General features: G+C 53.4%; 2 protein-coding genes across 6 annotated transcripts; one reads left to right on the top strand and one right to left on the bottom strand.

Annotated features, from left to right (window-relative positions):
* Nucleotides 1-1,816: 1,816 nt before the first annotated feature.
* On the bottom strand, nucleotides 1,817-12,395 carry Afmid (arylformamidase). 5 transcript variants are annotated; one of them, XM_076871794.2, is made up of 11 exons: nucleotides 12,266-12,395; nucleotides 10,680-10,770; nucleotides 5,933-6,037; nucleotides 5,809-5,857; nucleotides 4,535-4,620; nucleotides 4,369-4,441; nucleotides 4,104-4,201; nucleotides 3,830-3,908; nucleotides 3,610-3,751; nucleotides 3,305-3,409; nucleotides 1,817-2,658 (listed from the first exon to the last, which is right to left on the bottom strand). In XM_076871794.2, the coding sequence occupies exons 1-11, from the start codon at nucleotides 12,323-12,325 to the stop codon at nucleotides 2,626-2,628; spliced, it is 921 nt and encodes a 306-aa protein (XP_076727909.2). In that variant the 5' UTR covers nucleotides 12,326-12,395; the 3' UTR covers nucleotides 1,817-2,625. The 5 variants fall into 5 exon arrangements, with proteins under 5 accessions (XP_076727909.2, XP_076727910.1, XP_076727908.2 ...); XM_076871793.2 differs by lacking the exon at nucleotides 1,817-2,658 and adding an exon at nucleotides 2,720-2,856; XM_077110532.1 differs by lacking the exons at nucleotides 1,817-2,658; nucleotides 4,369-4,441; nucleotides 4,535-4,620 and adding exons at nucleotides 2,720-2,856; nucleotides 4,442-4,513.
* A 196-nt stretch (nucleotides 12,396-12,591) lies between these two features.
* On the top strand, nucleotides 12,592-22,192 carry Tk1 (thymidine kinase 1). The gene is made up of 7 exons (XM_076870685.2): nucleotides 12,592-12,692; nucleotides 12,773-12,804; nucleotides 13,613-13,723; nucleotides 16,332-16,425; nucleotides 20,925-21,014; nucleotides 21,272-21,391; nucleotides 21,487-22,192. The coding sequence occupies exons 1-7, from the start codon at nucleotides 12,627-12,629 to the stop codon at nucleotides 21,676-21,678; spliced, it is 705 nt and encodes a 234-aa protein (XP_076726800.1). The 5' UTR covers nucleotides 12,592-12,626; the 3' UTR covers nucleotides 21,679-22,192.
* The last annotated feature ends 532 nt before the right edge of the window (nucleotides 22,193-22,724 follow it).

The raw sequence follows: 22,724 nt of genomic DNA on the forward strand, positions 1-22,724 counted from the left end.
ATTTTTTAAAAAATTTATTATTTTGGTGCTGGGGTTGATCATAGGGCCTTGCACATGCTAAGCACACACTCTACCACTGAGGTACACCCCAGCCAATTTTGATATCACTTTATTTAAGTACTGGAGATTTAATTTGGAGAGTTCTACCACTCAGCTACATCCCCAGCTTTTTCTTTTATTTTGAGACACTGTCTCTCTAAGTTGCTTTAGGTTCTGATAGACCCAACCTGATCTTTTATTAAAATTGGGAGCCATCTTGCCACAAAGCCATGAAAAGATAATTTCGGCTTTACTATAAATTACTGCAAATTCTGAACCTGCTTGGAATGCCTGCCCGTGCCTTGAACTCACCCATGCCTGGCTCTCTGACCAGATAGCAGCCCTCTCTGAAACTTAGTGACACCTCATCAATATTGGCCTTCCCTGGCCAGACAATGACCCTCTCTGAGGCTCTAATGGTCTTCATAAATTCTGATGTTGGGGCCAGCAAAAAATGTAAACTACCATTAGTGTGATGCTTGTCAGAGTTCTGTTATCTGTAACCCCCCTTTGTGTAACTTTCTGGGCTATAAAGCTGGGCTGTAGGAAAGGTGGGGTGGCTGTCTTGTTCCCGCCGTTTTGGGAGGGAGAAGCAGCCCGGCCGGTCGAAATAATAAGCTTGCTTTAATTTGATTTTAATTGGAGTCAGTGGTCTTTTCTTGCGTCCTGGTCTAACAGTTCTCAACTTGCAATCCTCCTGCCTCAGTCTCCCGAAACTGGGATTATAGGCATGTACTACCATGACCAACTTCATTCCACTTTAAAGAAAAGTTGAAAGACTAGCTGGGCACTGTGCTACACAACTGCAGATCATCAACATGGCCATTCTTGAACTGCTAGATATTTGGAGAGGAGAGGAGTAGGGCAGGGTGCAGCGGTGGCTGGGGACCTAGCCAGCCCCTTGCACAGGCCCCTGGGGGCAGAGTGAAGACTGAAGCAGAAGGCAGTTTGGGAAGCTGTTACCCAGGGCTCTGCAGACTCTCTGGGGTCAGGGAGAGACTTGAGGGCCAGGTGGCCCCTTGTCACAGCCACCCTACTCTGCCATAGACAATGGGAAAGTAAATGGGCAGGGCTGGGTCCCAACACAAATGTATTTATGGATGCTGGAATTTAAGCTTTATGTGATTTTTACATCTCATGGCATTATATTCATTATTTTTCTTTTTCAGTCTTCTAAAAATGTAAAACCATTCTCAGTTTGTGGGTCTGAAATGAATGACAAGAGGAGCTGGGGATGTGGCTCAAGCGGTAGCGCTCGCCTGGCATGCGTGTGGCCCGGGTTTGATTCTCAGCACCACATAAAAACAAAGACATTGTGTCCGCCAAAAACTGAAAAATAAATATTAAAAAATTCTCTCCCTCTCCCCATCTCTCTCTTTAAAAAAAAAAAATGAATGACAAGAGACCATCCCTTTTTTTTTTGGTGGTGTTTGGATTAAACCCAGGGTACTTCACCACTGAGCTACACTCCAACCCTTTTAAAATTTGTTTTTGAGACTGGATCTCACAAAATTGCTGAGGCTGGCCTCATATTTTTGGTTATCCTACCTCAGCCTCCAGGGTTGCTGAGTTTGCAGGTCTGGTATGAGGCCCAGGAAAAGTATTTTTTCAGAGTTTATTTGGGAACAGACGGGGATTACAATCCCAGACACATACTGTGGTAACCCTAGGTGCTTCTGAAGAGGTTGAAGGGAGGCATTTTTAAAAATTGCAACATTTTATTGTCATCTTTAAGCAAAAGCTGTTTTTATTGTAGGTTATGTTTTTGCTTTAGAAATTTCTTTTGTGTGTGTGTGTGTGTGTGTTGCTGGGTATTGAACCCAGGGCCTTGTGCATGTGAGGCAAGCGTTCTATCAACCAAGCTACATCCCCAGCCCCAAGAAATTTCTTAATTCTGCAGCAAAGTCCAGTGAATAAGCAGTGGCGAGAGAAACCACTCCATCTTGGCACCAGTGGTTCTGGTCGAGGCTACTTTTCAGGTCACTTCTCAGGATTTGGAGATGAATCAGGTGAGGGGGCATTTAAAAGTAAGAAAGGATGGGTCTGCATAGACTGTTCTGAAAGAGGCACCCAGGCCACAGGGCTTGTGGTAGGAGCTAGGTTGCTCAGTGGTGGGCACATGTCACAGGTGCAGGATACAGTTTGAGAGATTGCTCACAGTGGCCTTGGAGGCACATGTGTGGGAGGGTTCCTTCCTAGTGACTCTGGTTTCTGTTTGTGAAGTGCTGGGGGTGGGACCCAGGGTCTTGCCCATCCATGCCAGGCAGGTGCTCTACAGCTAAGCCACACGCCTGGCCCCAGTTATCCCAATTTGATACTCACAACTGTCACAAGCTGTACAAAACAGTGAGCCAGAGGCAAGTCATTTTTGTCATACCCTGTTAGCAAGTAAAGGGGCCAGACTTGGCCAAAAGATGGCTGTGGGTATCTCAGCACTGACCTGGGGACTTCCCTGGGGCTTAATGCAGGCTGGGTAGCTGGAGGACATGGAGGGTTTTGCCAGTGTTATCAGCAGTGAGGAGGGACGGGCTGGGGCAGGCAGACAGCATGGCTCCAGGGGCTCTCTGCGGGTGGGGCCAGATGTGGTCAGAACTCCTGCAAGATGGTTTTCAGAATGATCTGTTGCAGGAAGAGAAGACCCAAAAGCCTCAGGACTGTTGTGGCTACTGTAGGATTCCATTACAGAAACAGGTGGTCTTTCTTAGGTTGTGTGGGTGTTTATTCTGTCTGCAGCTAGTAGGCTGGGGGAGCACCTCAGTGGTACGGCACTTGCCTAGCATGCCAGAGGCCCTGGGCTCCATCCCCAGCACCAGAAGTCTTTAAAAAAAAAAAAAAAAAAAAGTGGGACTAATATAGTGCCCTCCTCGGGTGGGAGTTAACTCTCTATAACTGCCATGTTTGTGACAAATATTTTCCTCAGTTTGTCCTTTGATTTTTAATTGTGGCAAAGTTGCAGTAAATACTTATGGAATTAACTTTCGCTTTCCTGCCTACATACAGGCCAGTGTTTCTCCTCCCTGCCCCTCTGCAGCCTCACCATAGCACATGTGGCTAGGGCTCCCCTGGATCACCAGGAGATGCCCTGGGGCTGCTTCACAGGCAGGTGACACACAGATGATTCTCATCATCAGGGCCCAGGCCTTAGCCTTATGGATGCTAGAGACCCAGGCAAGGTGGCTCCTGCCTGCAGCCCCTCCCACTCCCTCAACAGCACCCATACAGCCCAGTGAGTGGGGTACAAGCAGTGGGAAGGGCTGTGGCCCACCTGGGTGAGTGCATCATCCTTCTGGGTTAGGTTCTCAATGATTTCAAAGTGGTCCACATCACGCAGTTCTTCAAAGGAGGCTCTCCAGCCACCACGGCACAGCGCCTGGGCGGGGGAGTGAGGAGGAGTAGGTGTGAGGCTGCAGGAGGGGAGGGGGACACACAGGCGCCTGGCACATGGCAGTACTCAGTAAACACTTGTCAGGTAATTGACATGGTCTTGGGATCCATTTGGGCAAAATGAAGAGAGAGAGAAGGAGTGAACCATGTGACCCATGACCTCCAGATAGACTGGGTGCCGAGTACCTGTTGAAACTCCCTGGACTGGCGGTGGAATTCGGGGGAGTCATGCTGACCCACAGCCACCAGCACAGGGCAGGCTGGATCCACAGGCTGTGCCCGGGCCACCTCCAGGTGCCATTGAGGGCTGTTCCTCTGAGCATCTTCCCTGGGGCAGGGTGGGGCAGGGTCAGGACAGACAGCCAGGCCCTAGGCTGGTAGGGCAGCAGGAGGGCAAGCAACTCACAGGGTCATGAGGAGAGGAGCATTCTGTGAGGTGAACACGAGGGGCTGCAGGTCATAGACCCCACTCACCAGGAAGAAGCCTGCAAGGGAGGAATTCAGGGGGGGCAAGACCAGGGTCGGGGTGGACAGGAGGCTGAGAACGCCCTGCTCCAGGGGAACAGAGCCCTCCAACTCAAGCCACTCCTGGCCATTAGGATTCTGAGCAGCTGCCCAAACCCTCAGCACTACTGGGGAAGGGGAAGGCTGCCCAGTTAGGCTGCAGTCCCTGCAGATACCTCTAAGGTTGGGTGTTACTCCATGCTTGGTCCAGTTGGTCAGGAGGACCATGGCAGCCAAGTGGGCCCCAGCAGAGTGTCCACACAGGTAAATTCCCCTGGGGTGTCAGACAGCCGAGTTTGCATTCACTTTCCTCAAAGCATCAGGATCCCAATTTGCCTTCCACTCCACAGGCCAAAGGGGCAGGCAGCCTGGCTGTGCCCAGTGGGCCTGGATCCACTGTCCTCCCACCCAGTGTGATCCAACAAGAAGAGCGACACCCACTTATTGCTTGGATACCGCTTCTCAACAAAGGCAACGCTGCGGGCCACCTGGTCTACCATCTGGTCCAGGGTACCTGAACAGGAGCACAGGCTGGGTCAGCATCCATCGGAGGCTCTCCTCCCACAAAGCCCACTGGCCTTGGAGCCTGCAGGGACACCCTTGTTACCTTTGGGGGCAATGTCATATGCCACTATCACCACAGCCACTCCCTGTGCTGTCAGGGGGTTGACCATGAAGGCAGATTCGTCTTTACTGCAGAAAGAGACAAAAAGTGTCACTTGGAGGCCACTCGTCCCCCACGCTGCTTCTCCTATGTCCTGGACACATCACATGCCATATGTCCCATGCAAGCAGAGCATCACATGGCAGAGAGAAGAGTGCAACTGGGGACTTCACCCTCTAAGCCTGGTTCCCTCACCTATAAAATAGGGACAAATATGTTCCCTCTTGGCTGCCGCAGCTGCCTTTCTTTCTTTCTTTCTTTTTGTTTTTTGGTGCTAAGGATTGAGTTCAGGGTACCTCTACCACTGAGCCACACCCTCGGCCCTTTCATATTTTATCTTGAGACAGGCTGGGCTAAATTTCCAAGGCTGGCCTTGAATTTGAGATCCTTCTGCCTCAGTCTCCAAAGCCGCTGGGATTAGAGGCCTGTGCCACTGCGCATAGCTAAACTGCTTTTGAGAGCTGAAAGTCAGAACTGTAAACAGCGTGAAGGGCGTGGATCCTGGCAGACAACTGTAACAGTGCTAGGGAACATCAGTGTGCTCCAGGCTCCAAATACCCTTCTTAGCTCATGGTGACCCACTGTCCCAGCTGGCCTGGGACATTCTTTTTTTTTTTTTTTCCAAGCACTTCAAGCTCCAGATCCTGGGAGATCTTTCTGTCCTAAGCAATTGGGACAATCAGTCACCCTGGATTTTCCCTTGATGTGAGAGCTGTCCAAACATGCTTTTCTCACTGGGCATAGTGAGTTGAATTGTGTTTCCTAAAAAGACATGTACCAATCCTAACTCCCAAAACTTGCAGATATGACCTTATTTGGAAATAGGATCTTTGCAAACGGAACTGAAAATCTCGAGCTGATTTGGAAGGGCCTTAAATCCAATGACTATTATCCTTCTAAGAACAAGCAGAGGGAGATTTGAGACAGGATACCAACAATGAAGTGAAGCTGCAGGCAGAGGCTGGGGTGATACAGCCACAAGCCAAGAGACACCTGGAGCCACCAGAACTGGGAAGAGGCCAGGAAGGAACCTCCTCCCCTCCCTAGAACCTCAGAGAGCGCCCAACTCCAGGGGCACCCTGAATGCCGACTTCCACCTCCAGCAGCCTGAGAATGGATTTCTGGAAGCTGCAAGCTGAAAGCAGTTTGTTGCAGCAATCCTGGGACCCCAGAGAGATGAGTCTCCCCTGGCTCCACTGTCCAAATCCCCAACTCACCTTCCACTCTGCCAGTACCCTCCGTGAAAAAACACGAAGAAAGGCAAGGCTGTAACACAAAAGAGAGTGCAGGGTAGGGCCAGGCACTGCTGCCTGCTTAGGACCGCCAGCCCACCTGGCTCACCTTCAGATGCCTGGTCAGGAAAGTAGAAGTCCATTTTCTCCCCATCACCATCTCCATAGGGGACATGCAGCTGGCTCCTGCAGGTGTCACGGGCTTTCCTAGTGGCTGCCTCAGGAAATAGACGAGTTGCCAGTAAAGCTCAGGTCACAGCAATTTCTTCTCTATCTCTTTTGTGCCCTACATGGAGCTACATCCCAGCCCCTTCTTTATTTTCAGACAAGATCTTGCTGAGTTGCCCAGGCTGGCCTTGAACTTGTGATCCTCCTGCCTCAGCCTCCAAAGTTACTAGGGTTACAAGGGTATGCCACTGGGTGGGTAGCAGCAATTTCTATGTCAGGCTGGGTTGACAAGCAAGTATCAGCTGAGAGTCCCTCCATGAAAGAGGATTCCCCAGTCTTGGCCGTGACCTGTGGCTCTGACGGGCACCTTTCTCCCTCTACTGTACTGCATGCTGATCTCAGGCACTGGGCTTTGCTACGCACCATAAGAGGCGCAAACTATCCCAAACTTTTGGGAAAATAAGCCTCTAGAGAAACAAGACTAGAGTCAAAACTAAGAGATTTCTTAGTGACGAGACCCCGGTCTAAACACGAAATTCACTGATGTTCCATATGCATTTTATACATGTAGTCTGAAGGTAATTTTTACAGTATTTTTAGGGTGATTACATTTTGACTGCGACACCTCACATGAGGTTGGGTGTGGAATTTTCCCCTTGAGGCATCATGTTGGTGCTCAAAAAGCTTCAGCTTTTGGAGCATTTGGGATTTCAGATTTTTGGAACAGTGTATCCTACATCAATTAGTGTTGTATGCCAGGTGTGTTGATTCACGCCTGTAACCTCAGCTGCTGGGGAGGCTGAGGCAGGATTGTAAATTAGAGGCCTGCCTAGGCAACTCAACAAGACCCTGTCTCAAAATAAAAAATAAAAAGGGCTGGGGATGTGGCTCAGTGGTTGAGTGCCCCTGGGTTCAGTCCCTGATATCAAAAAATAAAAAGGTCTGGGGTTGTGGCTCAGTGGTACAATAGCCCTGGGTTCAATCTCTAGAACCACACACACACATACACAAAAAGTATTTTGTGTACATTTTTTTATACATATGTATTAAAATGATGTAAAATATTTTTAAATTGTGGTGAAATATACATAATTTTTACCAATTCAATTTTTTATTCTTAGTAGATGGACACAATACCTTTATTTTTAATTTATTTAATTTTATGTGGTGCCAAGGATGGAACCCAGTGCCTCACTCACACTAGGTGAGCTCTGCTGCGGAGCCCCAGCCCAGCCCTTCATTTCTAAGTGCAGACAGAGCTCAGTGGCATTAAGTTCCTTCACACCGTGCAGCCCTCTCTGGAACTTCTCATCTCCTTAAATTGACACTGTTCCCATTAAACATGACCCCTGCACTCCTTCCTGCCCCAGTGCCTGGCAACCACCCTCGTGTCCTCTGAACCTAGAGCCTTTAGGAGGAATTGTGCTGTAAGTGTCCGTTAGCACCTGGACAATATGTACATACTGCGTTTTGTTTAGCATAAAACATGTTTCTACTGAAGGTCCTGGTAAAACAAATTCAAAAACCATCGGTGAGGAAATAGTTCTTAAGCCCCATTTGCCAGCCTCCTGCTCCTGAGGGGTCTTAGCAGGTCACAGGGCAGCTGACTCTGTCCTCCAGGTGCCCAGCCCCAAGAAGGCCAGAACTTGGAGAGGGATGAAGGCAATCAACTAATTACGAAAGAACACACCCCACTGCGAGGTCTAGGTCGAGGCAGTGGGGGTGGATATAAACGAAAAACAGAGGAGAAAGGTTAATTCTCCCTGGTACAAAAAAGGAAAAGTTTAACCCTCTCTTTTTGTGGAGCATTTATTTTAGGAAACCTACCATTGTAAATCTTTACCCCTTTGAAATGTATACAAACAGTTTTGAAAGTTAAATGAGTCTTGCTGGTTTTATTACCTCAAGGGCCTGGGAGCCATCTCTTGGGACTGTAATCATCAAGGAAGATAAAGTCTATCCCTCAGACTCCTGGGGAGGGCGGGAGGAGGCCACCCTCTGCAGGCACTGAGCTCTAAGTTGCAAACCCTCCTCCTTGTTTGGAATTCCCCCCACCTTTGGATAAAGGCAACCAGCAAACACAACAATGGCCACTCTAATTTCCAGGTGGATTTAGGGTGGACTAGTGCGGCACATGGTGTTTCAGGGCTCTGAAGCAGGGCAGTGAGGTGCCGCCACCTGAGGTGCTCTGGGAGGATGGGGTTTCATCCTGGATCTGCAGTCTCTCACCTGCGGGGAGTCCTAGTGAAGTGTGGTTGAACCCTTACTCAATAATAAACCTTCTTCTTTTCTTCTGTGTTTGTGGAGAGGTTTTTCTGGGCGGAAGACTTTATTTTTCACCATTTCCCCAATATTGTCTGCTTTATATCCTCCTTCCATCTCCTGGAAGTTTGATTCCAATGAGGCAGCCTCTGAGTCCCACAGACTGCACTGAAATCTGGGAACCTGATTTCTGGGGCTGGGCACTCAGCTAACATGCCTGACCGACACCACCCCTGGTCTATGTGCCCTACTCTGATGGGACGCTTGGCTTGGGGAAGGGGCCCCCGTCACTGGCTGTATCAGCTTGGGTAAGTCATTCAAGCTCCTGTCTCGGGCACCAAATTTAAGCAGGGGGTGAGACTACCGAACTCAGTAATCAAGGTCAATATTCTAATATAATACTTTTTGTGTGTGTGAGGTTCTGGAGACTGAGTCCAAGAGTATTCCACCACTGAGCAATATCCTCAGTCCTTTTTAAATTTTTGAGACAAGGTCTCATTAAGTTGCCCAGGCTGGACTTGAACTTGTGATCCTCCTGTCTTAGCCTTCAGCATACTAGGATTATGGGCTTAATAAAATACTTATTAAAAATCAAAAAGTCCCTTGTCAGGCACAGTAGCAAACACCTGTAATCACAGCAATTGGAGAGGTGAAGACAAGAGGATTGCCAAATTTGAGGCTAGCCTCAGCAATTTAGTGAGGCCCTGTCTCAAAATAAAAAATAAAAAGGGCTGGAGATATATCTCAGTGGTACAGTGCCCCCAAGTTCAATCCCCAGCAATAAGAACCCCCCACCACCACCACCAAATAACCTATCAAAATTTTAGGAGCCAAGGATGTGGCTCAGAGGTAGAGTGCTTGCCTAACACGAGCAAGGCCTGAGTTCAATCCCCAGCATTGCATAGCCCACATCTGGAGTCCTAGCTACTCAGGATACTGAGTAGGGGATCCTTGAACCCAGGAGTTCAAGAGCAGCTTGAGTAACATAGCAAGATCTTGTTTCTTTTTTAAAAAGAGACAGGTTGTAACCCAGCACATGCACAAGCCTGCTGTACACGCCACACCTGTTCATGGGCTCGGGATCTGCATCTGTGAAGTGGGTTAGTCCTACCCACAGCTCTGCGGGGTCTACTGGAGCCTTGGAAGAGGAAGGGGAGCAAGAGCTTGTCAAGGTTCAGCCCCCCAGGGCTTGTGGAGAGACCTGCTGTTTCTGATCACTGGCATAGCACTCCACTTAGCTCTGGCTTTTGATATCCTACCCCGTTCTCAGTAGGGCCAACTCTTATCCCTGCAGGCCATTCAGACAGACAACAGGTCTTCTGAAGCTCACACTCTCTCTCTCTCACACACACTCTCTCTCTCTCACTGTGCAAACTGAGGTACACACAGCACAGAGCAGGTGTGTGTGAGGTGAAGTGAAGGACCCTGATGTGCCCAGGAAGCTGAGGACAGACAGGGAGGAGGATGGATCTATGGAACAAACTCCCCAGAAGCCCGATTCTCCTCCTGGTTATTTCAGTCTGGAAAACCACCCTCCCTGGGATCCCAGTCAGCTGCCTCTGTAAGGCAGAGAGAATCCTGTGAAAGGCTGCGGCCACCGCAGGAACAGGCAGGTTTGCCAAAGTCCAGTTTACCCCACTGAGCAGCCATGCTTCCAGGCCACGCTTCCTCTTGGGCTGCCCCTGCCCCGCCTGAATCCGCCACGTTGGCTTCCTGGCCCAGCACTATGCAGGCACAGGGCAGAGAGGGTCCACGGGGACACTCACGTGTGTACAAGTTCCCGCACCCTCATTTATTGATTGATTTGCAGTACTGGGGATTGAACCTAGGGCTGTGCTATCACTGAGCCACATGCCGCCCTTTCTATTTTTCATTTTGACACACCCTGATTTCTTTTTTTAATATATTTATTATTTAGTTGTAATTGGACACAATACCTTTATTTTATTTATTTATTTGTTTTTATGTGGTGCTGAGGATTGAACCCAGGGCCTCACGTGCTAGACAAGCACTCTGCTGCTGAGCAATGACCCCAGCCCACATACCCTGATTTCTTTCAAGAAGAAAAAGGCTTGTTGCTTTTTATAAAGAAAAACCACCGACACAACAGTGGGGTAGGAGCCTTCCTTTTTTCACCTCACCTCCCTGTGCCAACCGTGGCATGTGACCTTTAGGGCCTACGACACTTGGCTGAGCAGGAAGGGAGGCTGAGTATGCTCAACAGAGCCATTGCCCTCACCTGGGCTGCTCCTGCCTCCACCCACCCTGCAGTGAGGGTCTGGGCACCTGCCCCCTATCCAATGCCTGGTGTTTGGGAAATGCCCCTCGAGACTCTGGGGTTCGGCTCCTCCCTTCCCCCAGTATACCAAACCACTGCCCACATGCTAACGGCCACCCAAGGCAGCTGTAGAGAGACAATATGGTACCCTCAATTCCTATCTGCTTATAGGTCCTCAGGGCTTCCTCTGCTCCCATTCGGATGACCCATCTGCTGGGCGCATACTGGTTCTCCAGCTCCTAAGGGACAGACAGACTTCATGAGACCCTTGTTCTCAACTGAATGTGTCCCCCATCCCTCCCACTCCTCAGGCTCCTCTATCCTTGAGAAGCTCCCAGGTTCTCGAAGATGCCTCAGCTTCCTTCATGCCTCTCCAACCTCCACCTGGCCACTGCTCCTCACTCCTCCACTACTGCCCCATTAGTGCTTCAAACAATGAAGACACCCTAGGATCCATGATCTGGATCCCCTGGGGACAGCTGTGCCTTTAGCCAGCTGACAGCCTCATGGGGAGATGCAGTCCCATAAAGGTGTCCAGTTAATGGCACCATGGGTCCCACTCCTCCAGCAACTGAGACCACAGAGGCCAGGCAGCAGGGTGTCTACTGCTGGAATGGAGCTCACCTCCCCATCCAGCTCGGGCCACTGAACTGGGGTCACTCGGGTAAACTTGGGCTGGCACAAAATAATCACACAGACATACAGAGAAAGTACCTTTTTCTCGGGCAATTCAGACGGCTTCTCCCCTTCAGATGTAAGCTCCCACAAGGGGGGTAAGAGAAAAACAGGAGAGAGTGCGCTGGAGCACGTTCCAAAGCCCAATTTATTGAGGGGAGCCATTTGATGGAATGTTCCATCCCAAAAAGGGCAAGGGGTAGTATTACAACAAACAGGAGGGTGTAACTCACTCCCATGGGGTGACGCCCACTCCCAGAGGTGGCCGCAGAGGTAAGCCCACATGCACCGCAGTGGGTGCAATGCCAGTCCAGTACCTCTTTACACAAGAGATGTGCGCAAAGCTCCTGTTCAGGGTGGCCTCCGACAGAGCGACGGAGCGCAATGCTGGTGGGAGGCTGACCCGCAGTCAAAGGGACAAGGTGAGGAGGGAATCAAAGGTCAGTTTGTACATGCTGCCTGGCCAGAAGAGTAGAGCAGAGGGAAGGCTGGAGAGCTGGGGCTAGAAGCCAGAGGGTCTTGAACATAGGGCCAAGACGTCCAGACTTGATGCAGAAGGTAACAAGGAACCAGGTTTGGAGAAAGGGCTCAAAGCCACAGTCATGGGAAACCTGAGGACAGTGTCCTCACAGAAGGACCTAGCATCAAACGCCATCTGAGCTTCATCACGTGCTGACTACTGTTCCCTGGGCAGGGCAGTCGCTGGCCCCGGTTACCGCACTGGTATAAGAGCACACTATGCAGGAAAGCCACTCGCCGTGCTGGGAAGGTCTCCTCTAACTTCACACCAGCCGCGGTGCCACCCGGCCCCTTCTGGGGGTTCACAGGCACTGTCCCCGACCCCGACACGGCGCTCCCACCTCCCGCCTCCCGCCGGCCTAGGAGTCTGACCCGGCGGGACCCGGGCCTGGGCTACCGAGAACCTGCCGACGGCGCCGAGGAAAGCCCTGCCCGGGCTCGCGCCTTCCGGGGCCGCGCCGGGGGCTTCCCGGGCTCCTCGGACTCCCAGCCCGTCTCCGGGCGCACCCCGCGGCCCCGGCCGCCCCTCAGCCCGCCTACCTCCGCAGACAGCTTCCTCCAGGCCGCCTCGCCGCCGCCACCCACGCCAGCCCCGTCCATGCCGCAGTCCGCAGACTAAAGACCCGCGGCCCGCGAGTGCCCCCTGCAGCGGGGCGGGGCTCCGGTCAGGCCACGCCCCTCCCCGCCCACCGCCCTGCTCCCGCCCCGCGGGGGCCCAATTCTTGAGTTACTTACTGAGGTTGTCTCTCCCGCCGGCTCCGCCGGGCGCTGATTGGCTGCGCTGGTGGCGCAGGCTCCTGATTGGCCAGTGCGCAGTTTAAAGGTATGGGCGCCGAATCGGCGGGAACCTGCGGGGCGTAGTGGGAGTGCAGCTGCCTGCTGAAGGGGTCTCCGAGCCGCCATGAGCTGTGTCAATCTACCCACAGTGCTGCCCGGCTCCCCCAGCAAGACCCGGGGGCAGATCCAGGTGCGGGGCCGGGGGAGGCGGGGGGCGGGGCGGTGGTGCCCGCGTGGAGCGGGCCACAGTGACTTCTCCTTCCCTCCTAGGTGATTCTCGGGCCCATGTTCTCGGGGAAAAGGTAATGGTCCTTCGGGGTGGGCGGGCCTTTTCCCTGGGACCCCCGCGACCCCGGCCGGCCGCCCCTCTCAGAGTCCCCTCCAGAGCAGCTTGCACCACCTGGCCTGCACCTTCCCGCCCGCATTCCTGTCCTCCCTGGAATCCGGTCCCTTGAGGAAGCCTGCGCCCGCCCGCCAGGTCAAGCCTTCCTGCAGCCGGCCACAGCTGGCCACAGCTTAGCACCTACCCCCTCTACATCCTCACAAGGGTGTCCAGTTGTGGCCAGGCAATGAGTGTCTGGACGTCCCCACTCTATACCCGTTTCCTTATGTGGCCAAAGAAACTTCCTGAAGCCTAGGAGCCTTGCTCCCCCAGGCAAGGGACCATTCCCAAGCTTCTTGCTAGAGGGTGAAGCCCGGGGTCGGAATTCTTTCCCAGAAGCAAGAGCTTTCCCTGTTGCCCTGTGTTCACTCTGAATAGCTCTGGGGTAAGATGACCTTGGAATGCAGCCAGCCTCTGCCCAGTCTCCACAGTATCCCTAATAACCTTGCACCTCCAGTCCTTCCTGGGACCATTCGGCTGGGCACCGTTCCTGGCCACCCTACCCATGGAGCACTCTGGCCTCCAGCCCCCTGCGGGTGTTACTGATACCAGGTTCCCAAGTGATGCCCAGCACCCCCTGTGGGCCGGTCTCAGTGTCTCCGTGGACTCCCTGCCCTTTCTTCCCACGCTCTGCTCTTGAACAGTGGTGGGATTCAGGCTGTGCACCACAAGAGGGCGATTGGGAGCTGCCTTGCAGGCTGATCTCTCCTGACCTTCTATTCTTGCAGCACCGAGCTCATGAGGCGAGTACGGCGCTTCCAGATCGCCCAGTACAAGTGCCTTGTCATCAAATATGCCAAAGACACCCGCTACAGCAACAGCTTCTCCACTCATGACCGGTCAGTCACTGCTCCCTCTGATCCTGTCCTGGAAAATCCCAAGGCGCAGAACACACTGCAGCTTTGTTTAGCAGGGATTGTTAGTAACTCTGATTCTTGGCTTTCAAATTGGCATGCCCTCCAGGGTGCCTGGCAAGGTGGCCTAGGCCTGGGGCCAGTGGTTCTCAGCAGTGGTGAAGGGATTCCTGCCCCACCCCCCAGACCCTTTGACAATGTCTAGAGACATCCTTAGTTGTCACCGCTGAAGAGGGATAGGATGCTTCTAGCCTGTGATGGGTAGAGGTCAAGAATGCTGCCAAACATCCTGTGTTGTCCAGGACAGCCCCTGCCACCCAGAAAAACCAGGCCCCAAATGACCATTGTGCCCAACATTGGGAAACCCTGCTCTAGAGCTTGCACCTGTGCAGAGGCTGAACACGGGTTTTGTTTGCTAGTGCATTGATTCTTGTTTCGTGTTTTGGTCATCTGTCCTTCGCTGGCTCCCTATCATCTTGTGGCCTTCACACTTCCGGGTGTTATGTTTATCTGCCTAAATCCTGTGAACATTTCCGCCTACAACCTCAGGGCCGAGGTTAAATTTAGTTCCTTGGCGCAGAGCAGGACTGGTATTGTGAGCCAGAGGCACCCTTTCCCCAGTCTTCTGGAACTGACCCAGTGACAGCTGTGCTGAGCCACATGTGCGTCCTGGGCCTACATCCCCAGGTTGCTCTTGGCTGTCTGAAGAACAGAGCTGCCCAGGGCACAGCCTGGGGTGGGAGGTGGCGTGGAGGGAGCGGTGGCCCAGCCTAGAGCGAGTGCCAGGGTTCAAGCAACCCTTCTGGCCAGGCCAGGCTAGCTGATGTGGTCGCGTACTCCTCCATGTTTGTTTCCTGGTGGTTCGTAACCATGGTGTCCACTGCCAGGATGGGGTGAGCATCCAGAAGGACAGTGAAAGCAGGGGAGGTGATGGGCAATTGTCACATGTACCTTCCAGACAGGTCAGATCACAGAGCCCTGCCAGGGGTCACAAGTCATTCTCACAGGAGAGATACCACCCTGGTCGAAGCCATAGCTGGCTTGCTCCTGTCCTCCCTCTGGTCTTGTGTGCTTAGAGAGGGAAGAGGGAATTTATTTATTTTCACTTTTTTTCCATATTCATGTGTGGTGCTGAGAATCGAACCAGTGCCTCACACATGCTAGGCAAGTGCTCTACCACTGAACCCTAACCCCAGCCCAGGAAGAGGGAATTTGAAATGCACAAAATGTTGTTCCCTGTTCTTCCCAGATCTTGAATGTTATTATTGAAAGATAATAACTAAGTAGTAGTCATGAAGTGCTTTATTTTTTACAAATACAGCTACAAATTGCTGAGCCTTCAGGAAACTACCCTCTCTGAAGTCTAGTTCAGAAGATTAGGCAGAAATGGGAACAGAAGAAAACAACATTGTAGAAAAACATAGAAACTATTTGGAAAGGCAGAGGACAGGGCACCACTTTCCATTCCTGAAATGGCCTGCTAGGGGGATGGGAGGTGCACAGTGCCTAATGGCACTGGAACATTCCCACACATGCCTCTCATAGCACGGCTGGGTGGGATCCTCCCAGCCGGATGACAGCAGGTCCACACTCCAAGCCTGGGATCAGCCTGGCTCTGCCGGCGAGGAGCCATGTGATCCTGGAAGGCTCCTTGGTTTTCTGGAGGTGCCAGAGGGAGGGAATTGTGGGTCACTGCCCTACTGCTTACCTCTTAGCCTGAGTTGGTGCTTATGGGCTGCCCAGGGCCACAAGGCATTTGTGGGCCCTTTCCTCCGAAAGAAAATACTTTTTTTTTTTTTTTTTTTTTGGTGCTGTGGACTGAGGTCTTGCATATGCTGGACATGTGCTCTGCCACTGAACTACACCCCTAGCTCCTATGTGAAAATTTGAAAAATTTCACATATTTGAAAATTTGAATTGTATTTTCTTTTTTCTTTTCTTTTTTTTTTTTGGGAGGGCGGTACGAGGGAGTGAAGCTCAAGGACACTCAACCCCTGAGCCACTTCCCCAGCCCTTTTTTGTATTTTATTAGAGACCGGGTCTCACTGAGTGGCTTAGCACCTCGCTATTGCTGAGGCTGGCTTTGAACTCAGGATCCTCCTGTCTCAGCCTCCCAAGTGGCTGGGATCATAGGCATGCGACACCACACCTGATTATTCTGAATTTTAAAAGAAATGAAAACATTTTGTTGACCCCAAAGCTATTGTGGGTATTATCCCTGATGGAGAAGTCTCCCCTGGGCTGGCTCAGTGGTAGAGTGCTTGCCTAGCATGCATGAGGCCCTGGATTCCATCCCAGTACTGCAAAAAGACAAAAACCAAAGTTGGCCTTGTCTGCCCGCCCTCCCCAGGGCACCGGAGAGAAGAGCTTCGCAGGCTCATCCTGGACTTTGAGATGACTTGTGTAAACAGATGCTCTTCTGAACAGGGTCCTGTGTTCTCCCAGAACCTTTCCCCTAATTGCTGGCTTTCTAGAGCTCTGCCAGGCAGCGGGGCTGCTCTGCAGGCGGGGGTGCCAGACGAGGGCCACACACACACATATCTGGTCCCGGGCCCCTCCCTCAGCCTTGCTCACCCTGGCTTCCCCTTGCCAGGAACACCATGGATGCTCTGCCAGCCTGCCTGCTGCGGGACACGGCCCAGGAGGCCCTGGGCGCGGCTGTCATCGGCATCGACGAGGGGCAGTTCGTAAGTGCTTATCCTGGCCTCCCCTCCCCGCGCTGGCTTGGAGGTTCTTTGCAGTAACAAGGCCAACGTGCCTCGACTCGTGTCAGAATACCTTGAATTCCCTCGCTGGCTTTCACGCAACAGTCATATAGGGTTTTTTTTTAACCCTTAAAAATAGTTTAGTGAACAAAACAGATTAGATTTCTAACACTGTGTGTGGGGAGTGTTGTTTGGCTCCTTGTCTCCTCTGCCTGTTCCTGGGGGTTGATCTTTCTCCTTGCTGAAGCGTGTCCGTTCGCAGTTCTTGCAGCCAGGATGTGTGGGTGGGAAGGTGAAAACGTGTTCGCCTCCTGGTTTGGGCTGGGTGGCCAGCGCCTGGCTGGTCAGCCTTGCTGCTTTGCAAGGTGTGGCACCGCTGTGTTCTGCAGGAAGGCTGCTGGCATCTGGCTGGTCTTGGAGAACAGGGTGTCCAGGGAAGCTTAACAATCTACTCTTTTGGTTGTGCCTTTCATCCCTTGTTCTTCTATAGTCCGTCTGAAAAGTCTGGGGTTAGTCTTTCCGGCTGACGGCGTTTCTGTTGCTTCAGAAGCATGTTCCCTGGTGGAGTTTGCAGGCTGCCCTTGGTCTCGGTTCCTGACCTGTGCTTTGGGGTTTTGTTGTTGCAGGTTTATCTTGGATGAATGAAGCTGAAGCCCGATCTCAATGGGGCTTAGTTTAATTCATCCCCTAGGCGGGTTTGATTTCACCTCCAGTCCATTAGGGAGGGCAGTGAAAGCTACTACAACAAATGCACCCCAAATAACAGAGGCTGAGCAGGATGGACCAGTGATTGAACCCAGGGGTGCTTAACCACTGAGCCACATCCTCAGCCCTTTTTATTCAGAGTCAGGGTCTCGCTGAGTTGCTAAGTGCCTTGCTAAGTTGCTGAGGGTAGCTTTAAACTCTATCCTCCTGCCTCAGCCTCCCAAATCACTAGGATTACAGGCTGACTTTTTTTTTTTTTTTAAGTTGTAGATGGACACGATATTCTTAACTATTTAATTCTATATGGTGCTGAGGATTGAACCCAGGGCCTCATGTGTTCTAGGCAAGTGCTCTACCACGGAGCCACAACCCCAGCCCTCACATTTCTTTTTTATTCGTCCAGTAAAGATGGAATATATTCAAGGTATGCCGCATGGTGATTTGATAAAAGCGTGACACACAGTCGGAACTTATTTCTCACGTGGTCCTATGTGGCTCCAACTCGATTGATGGAGAACCTGCCCATGGGGCTGGCCACTATCACAGAGGGGTCCCATCAGAATGGAAAGGAGAATCCAGAACACACTTTGGGTGTGGGTTTTCATGGGCCAGTCTAGAAGCCACTATGTCACCTCTGCTGACCTAAGCCTACAGCTTGAGCAGGGCCCGTCATCCAGGCAGAGCCTGCTCTGTTCCCTGGAGGGAGAAGCTGGGCTGGTTGGTAAGTCACAGGCTCCCTACCCACACATGTGGGGCCTCTCCTCTCTGAGATGGACTCAGAGCTGCCGGTGCCCACTCTGGGTTCCTGACCTCTGGGAGCTGGCATCTGCCCACCCGCCTTGGGCATGCCAGGCACATTTCAGATCCTCGATGTGCTTTTGAGCACAGTGATTCCGGCAAGAAGGTGAGCTGGGTTTGGAAAAGGGTGGACATTCCCTGTCCCCTCCAGCTGTGTTCTCAGAATGGACCTGAGGACCGGGAGTCAGCTCTGGGAAGCTCTCCTGGTGTTCCAGAGCCTGGATTCCAGTCTTGAGGGATTATCACACCCAATGTAAAACCATCACCAGGGCCAGAGACTAGCTCCGCGCTCAGCGCTCCTCTAGCACGCACAGGGCCACAAAAATAAACAAAAGAAAAACACGTCCAGACTGCCCAGCCACTGGGCCCTTGTTCTTTACAGAAGTCCAGGGCCTTCCTGTGGTGAAGCAGAACCAAAAGGGCCCTTCCCTCCCCCCCAACCTTCCCGTGGTGGTGGAGGGCAGTGAGGGTCTGCTGAAGCCCCGGCCAGGGTGCTGCGCTCACAGTGCCCGTGGCACTGCGTGGCAACATGGAGACCGTGTCTGTCTGTTTCTCATCGTTGTGTGTTTTATTTCTATCTGCCACACACACAGCAGGCTTAATCTAGGAAAAGTGAAGCAGATGCATGGGAGTCGGTCGTTTGCTGTGTGGGTGTCTTCCAGCCAGAGACCACCAGGAACAGCGCTCGGCTGACAGCCTGGCTCTCCTGCCTGCTGGGGATGGGAACTGGGCCTCCATGAGAGGACCTGGGGTCCCGCGGGGTCCCTCAGGAGGAGGGCTTTGACGTTGAGCAGGTGCCCTCGGGAAGCTGAGGTGAGGGTGTGTGGAAGGAGGCCACCACTGTGTGCCTAGGTTGGCCCCGGTACCCTTCTGGTCTTTGTGGGTGCACGTTTTCACAGAGCGGTTCATATCCCGAGCTGTGATGTGTTGTGAGTTGCTGGGTGTCCACTGCTTTCTGGCTTAGATAGTGTTTTGTCTGCTCGGACGGGGTTCAGGGCGGGGTCTTGTCAGTCTCATTCATCCTGGTCAGAGTGGCCTTGCCTGATTTTGGCCCCTCATATCAACTGTTTAGCTAGGTGGGCGGTCACACCTGTGATCCCAGCAGCTTGGAAAGCTGAGTCGGGAGGATCACAAATTCAAGGTCAGGCTGGGCAATTTAGCTAGATCCTGTCTCAAAATAAAATAAAAAGGGTCGAAGTGTGGCGCAGCAGTGGAGTGCCCCTGGGTTCAATCCCCAGTCCAAAAAAACAAACTGACTGTAGCCACCACCAGGGTCCTCTAAGTGCCAGGCCAATTTCTGGCTGCTGAGGGCTCTTTCTCTCACCGCCCAGAAAAAGAAGAAAGTATGTTGATCCTTCTGATCTTTAGGGTACGTATTTCTACAGAGTGGGTTCATACCACAAGCTGTGACCGTTGTGTGTGTCGCTGGGCCAAGATGCCAGTCTCGCTCGGTTCCTAAGCTCGTCCCGTGGGGCAGCAGCACTGGGTGCTGAGGACACAAGCCGCAGCCCCTGCCTGAGCTTACACTCGTCAGATGGTGACCTCTGTGAGGAAGTGAGGGGACAGGGCCTTCAGGGGCATGGAGAGTTAAGGCAGGACATGCCTTCTGGGGATGGCCAGAGAGGGCCTGAAGGAACCCGGGCACCCAGCAGTGGGGAAGCCCTGCCTGTGGCTGTCTGGGGAGTGAGGTGTGACTAGAGCCATCAGGGTGGAGAGGCAGCTTAGGTGGCTGCAGGCCAGCTGCTGGCCAAGGCCTGGACCTTAAACCTGGAAAGAATCAAGAGTTGGAGGGTGGCCTGGAGAGCAGAGGACAGGCGGACCTGCCAGGCCTCTGGGTGTGTGCACAGGCCTCCGACGGTGCTTCCCAGTGCTGACAGCCAGCGTGGCTGGCACTTCCCAGGTTTCTTGGTCATTTGTATTTATTTCTCTTGGGAATTGCCTTTTTAGGGTTCCCCCCCATTTCACTTTTCTGTTGGTGGTGGTGGAGGTGCAGTAGCTGGCTGGTTCCTGACCACCCGTGAGTCTCTCTCCCGTTCACCTTCTTGGTTTTTGTCTCTGGCGTTTCATTTAGTCTTTTGCCATTTGGGGACTTTTGGCCTTTTTCACTTTGTCATGTCCTCCACTGCTGTCCTTTGTGGTCTTTGCCCTGAGCCTTGGGAGCCAGTGCACTTCTGTGGTGCCAGGGTTCGCTCCAGTCCTGCTGTGAGCACCCAACTCTTGGCAGGTGTGGAAGAATATGAAAACCCACCTCCAGACTTCTAATCCCTCCCCGATCAAGATTCTCAGAAATGGTGGGCTGAGCTGGGTGGGATCCATCTGCCTGTGATCCCAGGGACTCAGGAGGCTGAGGCAGGAGGATCCCAAGTTTGAGGCCAGCCTCAACAACTTAGTGAGGCCCCTAAGCAATTTAGTGAGATCCTGTCTCAAAATAAAAAATTATAAAAGGGCAGGGGATGTGACTCAGTGGTTAAGCCCTTCTGGGCTCAGTCCCCAATTATCAAAAATAAGGAAGGGCTGGCTGGCTGCAGGTTCCCCAGAGATGCAGAAACTGAATCCAGTGGGCAGGCTTGTCCCTGGCAGGCTCCTTGCTGCCCGACTGGCTCATCCCTTGAAGGTCCATGGTAAGCATGGCCTGCACTCCTGGAGCCCCCTCCGGACCTCCGGACAGGGCAGTAGCTTGATTCTCTGATGGTTCTGGAGGCCAGAAGTCCAAGAGCAAGGTGTTGGCAGGGCTGGGTCCTTCTGAGGGCCATGAGGGAGGGACTTGTGGAGAGCCCCTTCCAGGTGCAGCAGTCCAGTGCCAGGTACTGGTACCCGGCTGCTGCTTTGCTGTGGAGGGGCTGGGCAGTGGGCGGGCATGCCCCTCACCCACAGCTGGGAGGGCGTGTAGGTGACTTGGTCCCCTGCCCTGGGGACCCTGGAGAGAGCTGGCTGAGGCGGCCCTGCTTGGCCCGAGCTCACTCTCCGTGTCCCTCCAGTTCCCTGACATCGTGGAGTTCTGTGAGACCATGGCCAACGCCGGCAAGACCGTGATCGTGGCCGCGCTGGACGGGACTTTCCAGAGGAAGGTGCGGCCTGGCCCAGGTTTCGGGTGGGGCGAGGAGGGAGAGGGCCTCAGCGGGCACAGGGCACAGAGCCGGTCTGCCCAGCCGTGGGGCTATCTGCTGCCGCAGGTGCCCTGCGTTGGCAGAGGGTCCTTGGGGTGTGGCACTTGGGGAAAGTAAGGTCAGGGCGAAGTCCCTGGCCCCAGTGCTGCGGGTCAAAGGGTGGAGCCTCGACGCGCACCTGGCAGGTGGCTGAGCACTTCCCGTCCCGCGTGTCGCAGGCGTTTGGTGCCATCCTGAACCTGGTGCCCCTGGCCGAGAGCGTGGTGAAGCTGACCGCTGTGTGCATGGAGTGCTTCCGGGAAGCCGCCTACACCAAGAGGCTGGGCCTGGAGAAGGAGGTAGCGCCGCCCTCTGCTGCGGGGCGGGGAGGGTGTGGGACCGCCCCTCCCTGCCCCAGCCCCTCCTCTCATCCCTTTCTGGTCCCTGCTGTCAGGTCGAGGTGATCGGAGGAGCAGACAAGTACCACTCCGTGTGTCGCCTCTGCTACTTCAAGAAGTCCTCCGTGCAGCCTGCAGGGCAGGACAACAAGGAGAACTGCCCGGCACTGGGGAGGGCTGGGGAGGCCGCCGCTGTCCGGAAGCTCTTTGCCCCACAGCAGGTCCTGCAGTGCAGCCCCACCAACTGAGGCCCAGGACCTGCCCCTGTCCCTGCTGCTGCCCCTGCCCACTGTGTGGCCTTCTGAGGAGCCTGGGGAGGGCAGGAGGTTCTGCCTGTGGGACTTGCCATGTGACAGGAGTCCTCGCTGTGCCTGGTCTGCTGTCACATCTTCCCTCCTTGGGCCCTTTCTCAGTTCTCCCAGCTGCTGGGAAGGTCTGCCCTGGGCTGGAGCCGGCGTGTCTGGTGGTTTGGGGTCTGGCTGCTGCAGCTGAGGGCAGAGTGGCATGCTGTTGTGACATGGGTGCTGTGGGCTGGCTTCCTCCTTGGTGCCGTCACCGCGGGTTTCTGTTCTCCTTGGGAAGTTTGCACCACACTTCAGCCCATCCCCACAAAGCCAGGGGCTGCTGCTGAGGATCACCTGCACTGCTGACCACTGCTGCACTTTGGGCTGAAAACCCTTCCGATGTTTTGCAGAATGACGTCATCTTTCACATGAGTGGCATGAGCCAGCTGGGGCTCAGACCCCAGGGGCTTGTTTGGTAGAGAGGGAGGGAGGGGGCCATGCATTTTTCACCATAGTGTAAATAAATACCATTAAGACCCACTAGTTGGGGGCTGGGTGTGGCTCAGTGGTGGAGTGCACAAGGCCCTGGTGCTTTACCCAGCGCAGCTAAAAATGTCACCAGTGGCTGAAGTCATCTCCGGCCTGGGCCCCCAGGGTTGTGGAGACAGCTCTCACATGACAGGGAGGGGAGTCCCCCACGGTCTGTACTGCTTACCTCTGACCATGGAGTGTGTCCTCATCCTTTGCCTGCTTGGCTGGCTGGCTGGCTGGTTTCGGGACAAAAATGGGTGAAGGAGCCTGGGTCCCACATGGGAGAAGCGTGATGTGCTGGGGTTGAGAGGCCAGGTTTAATTTGTAAGACAAGACACTTGATAGTTCAGGAGCCAAGAAGATGGTTCAGCTGCCCTGGAGAGCAGGCTGTGGGTGGCTCCTTTGGAGGCCAGGGTCCACTGGAGCTGGAATGTTCTTACTAGGTCTGGGCCACACACCTCTACCCAAGTCCCCAGTGT

Source organism: Callospermophilus lateralis, chromosome 11 (genome assembly GCF_048772815.1).
Source record: "Callospermophilus lateralis isolate mCalLat2 chromosome 11, mCalLat2.hap1, whole genome shotgun sequence".
Taxonomy (NCBI): domain Eukaryota; kingdom Metazoa; phylum Chordata; class Mammalia; order Rodentia; family Sciuridae; genus Callospermophilus; species Callospermophilus lateralis.

Excerpts from the sequence above, each read along its gene's own strand:
- Afmid (XM_076871793.2), bottom strand. The coding sequence starts at position 12,325 with ATGGACGGGGCTGGCGTGGGTGGCGGCGGCGAGGCGGCCTGGAGGAAG. Across the intron at positions 4,621-5,808 it reads GGGTACTGGCAGAGTGGAAG|TAAAGACGAATCTGCCTTCA; the intron begins GTGAGTTGGGGA and ends CTCTTTCTGCAG. Across the intron at positions 3,410-3,609 it reads AGTCCAGGGAGTTTCAACAG|GCGCTGTGCCGTGGTGGCTG; the intron begins GTACTCGGCACC and ends TCCCCCGCCCAG.
- Tk1 (XM_076870685.2), top strand. The coding sequence starts at position 12,627 with ATGAGCTGTGTCAATCTACCCACAGTGCTGCCCGGCTCCCCCAGCAAG. Across the intron at positions 16,426-20,924 it reads GCATCGACGAGGGGCAGTTC|TTCCCTGACATCGTGGAGTT; the intron begins GTAAGTGCTTAT and ends GTGTCCCTCCAG. Across the intron at positions 21,015-21,271 it reads ACGGGACTTTCCAGAGGAAG|GCGTTTGGTGCCATCCTGAA; the intron begins GTGCGGCCTGGC and ends CGCGTGTCGCAG.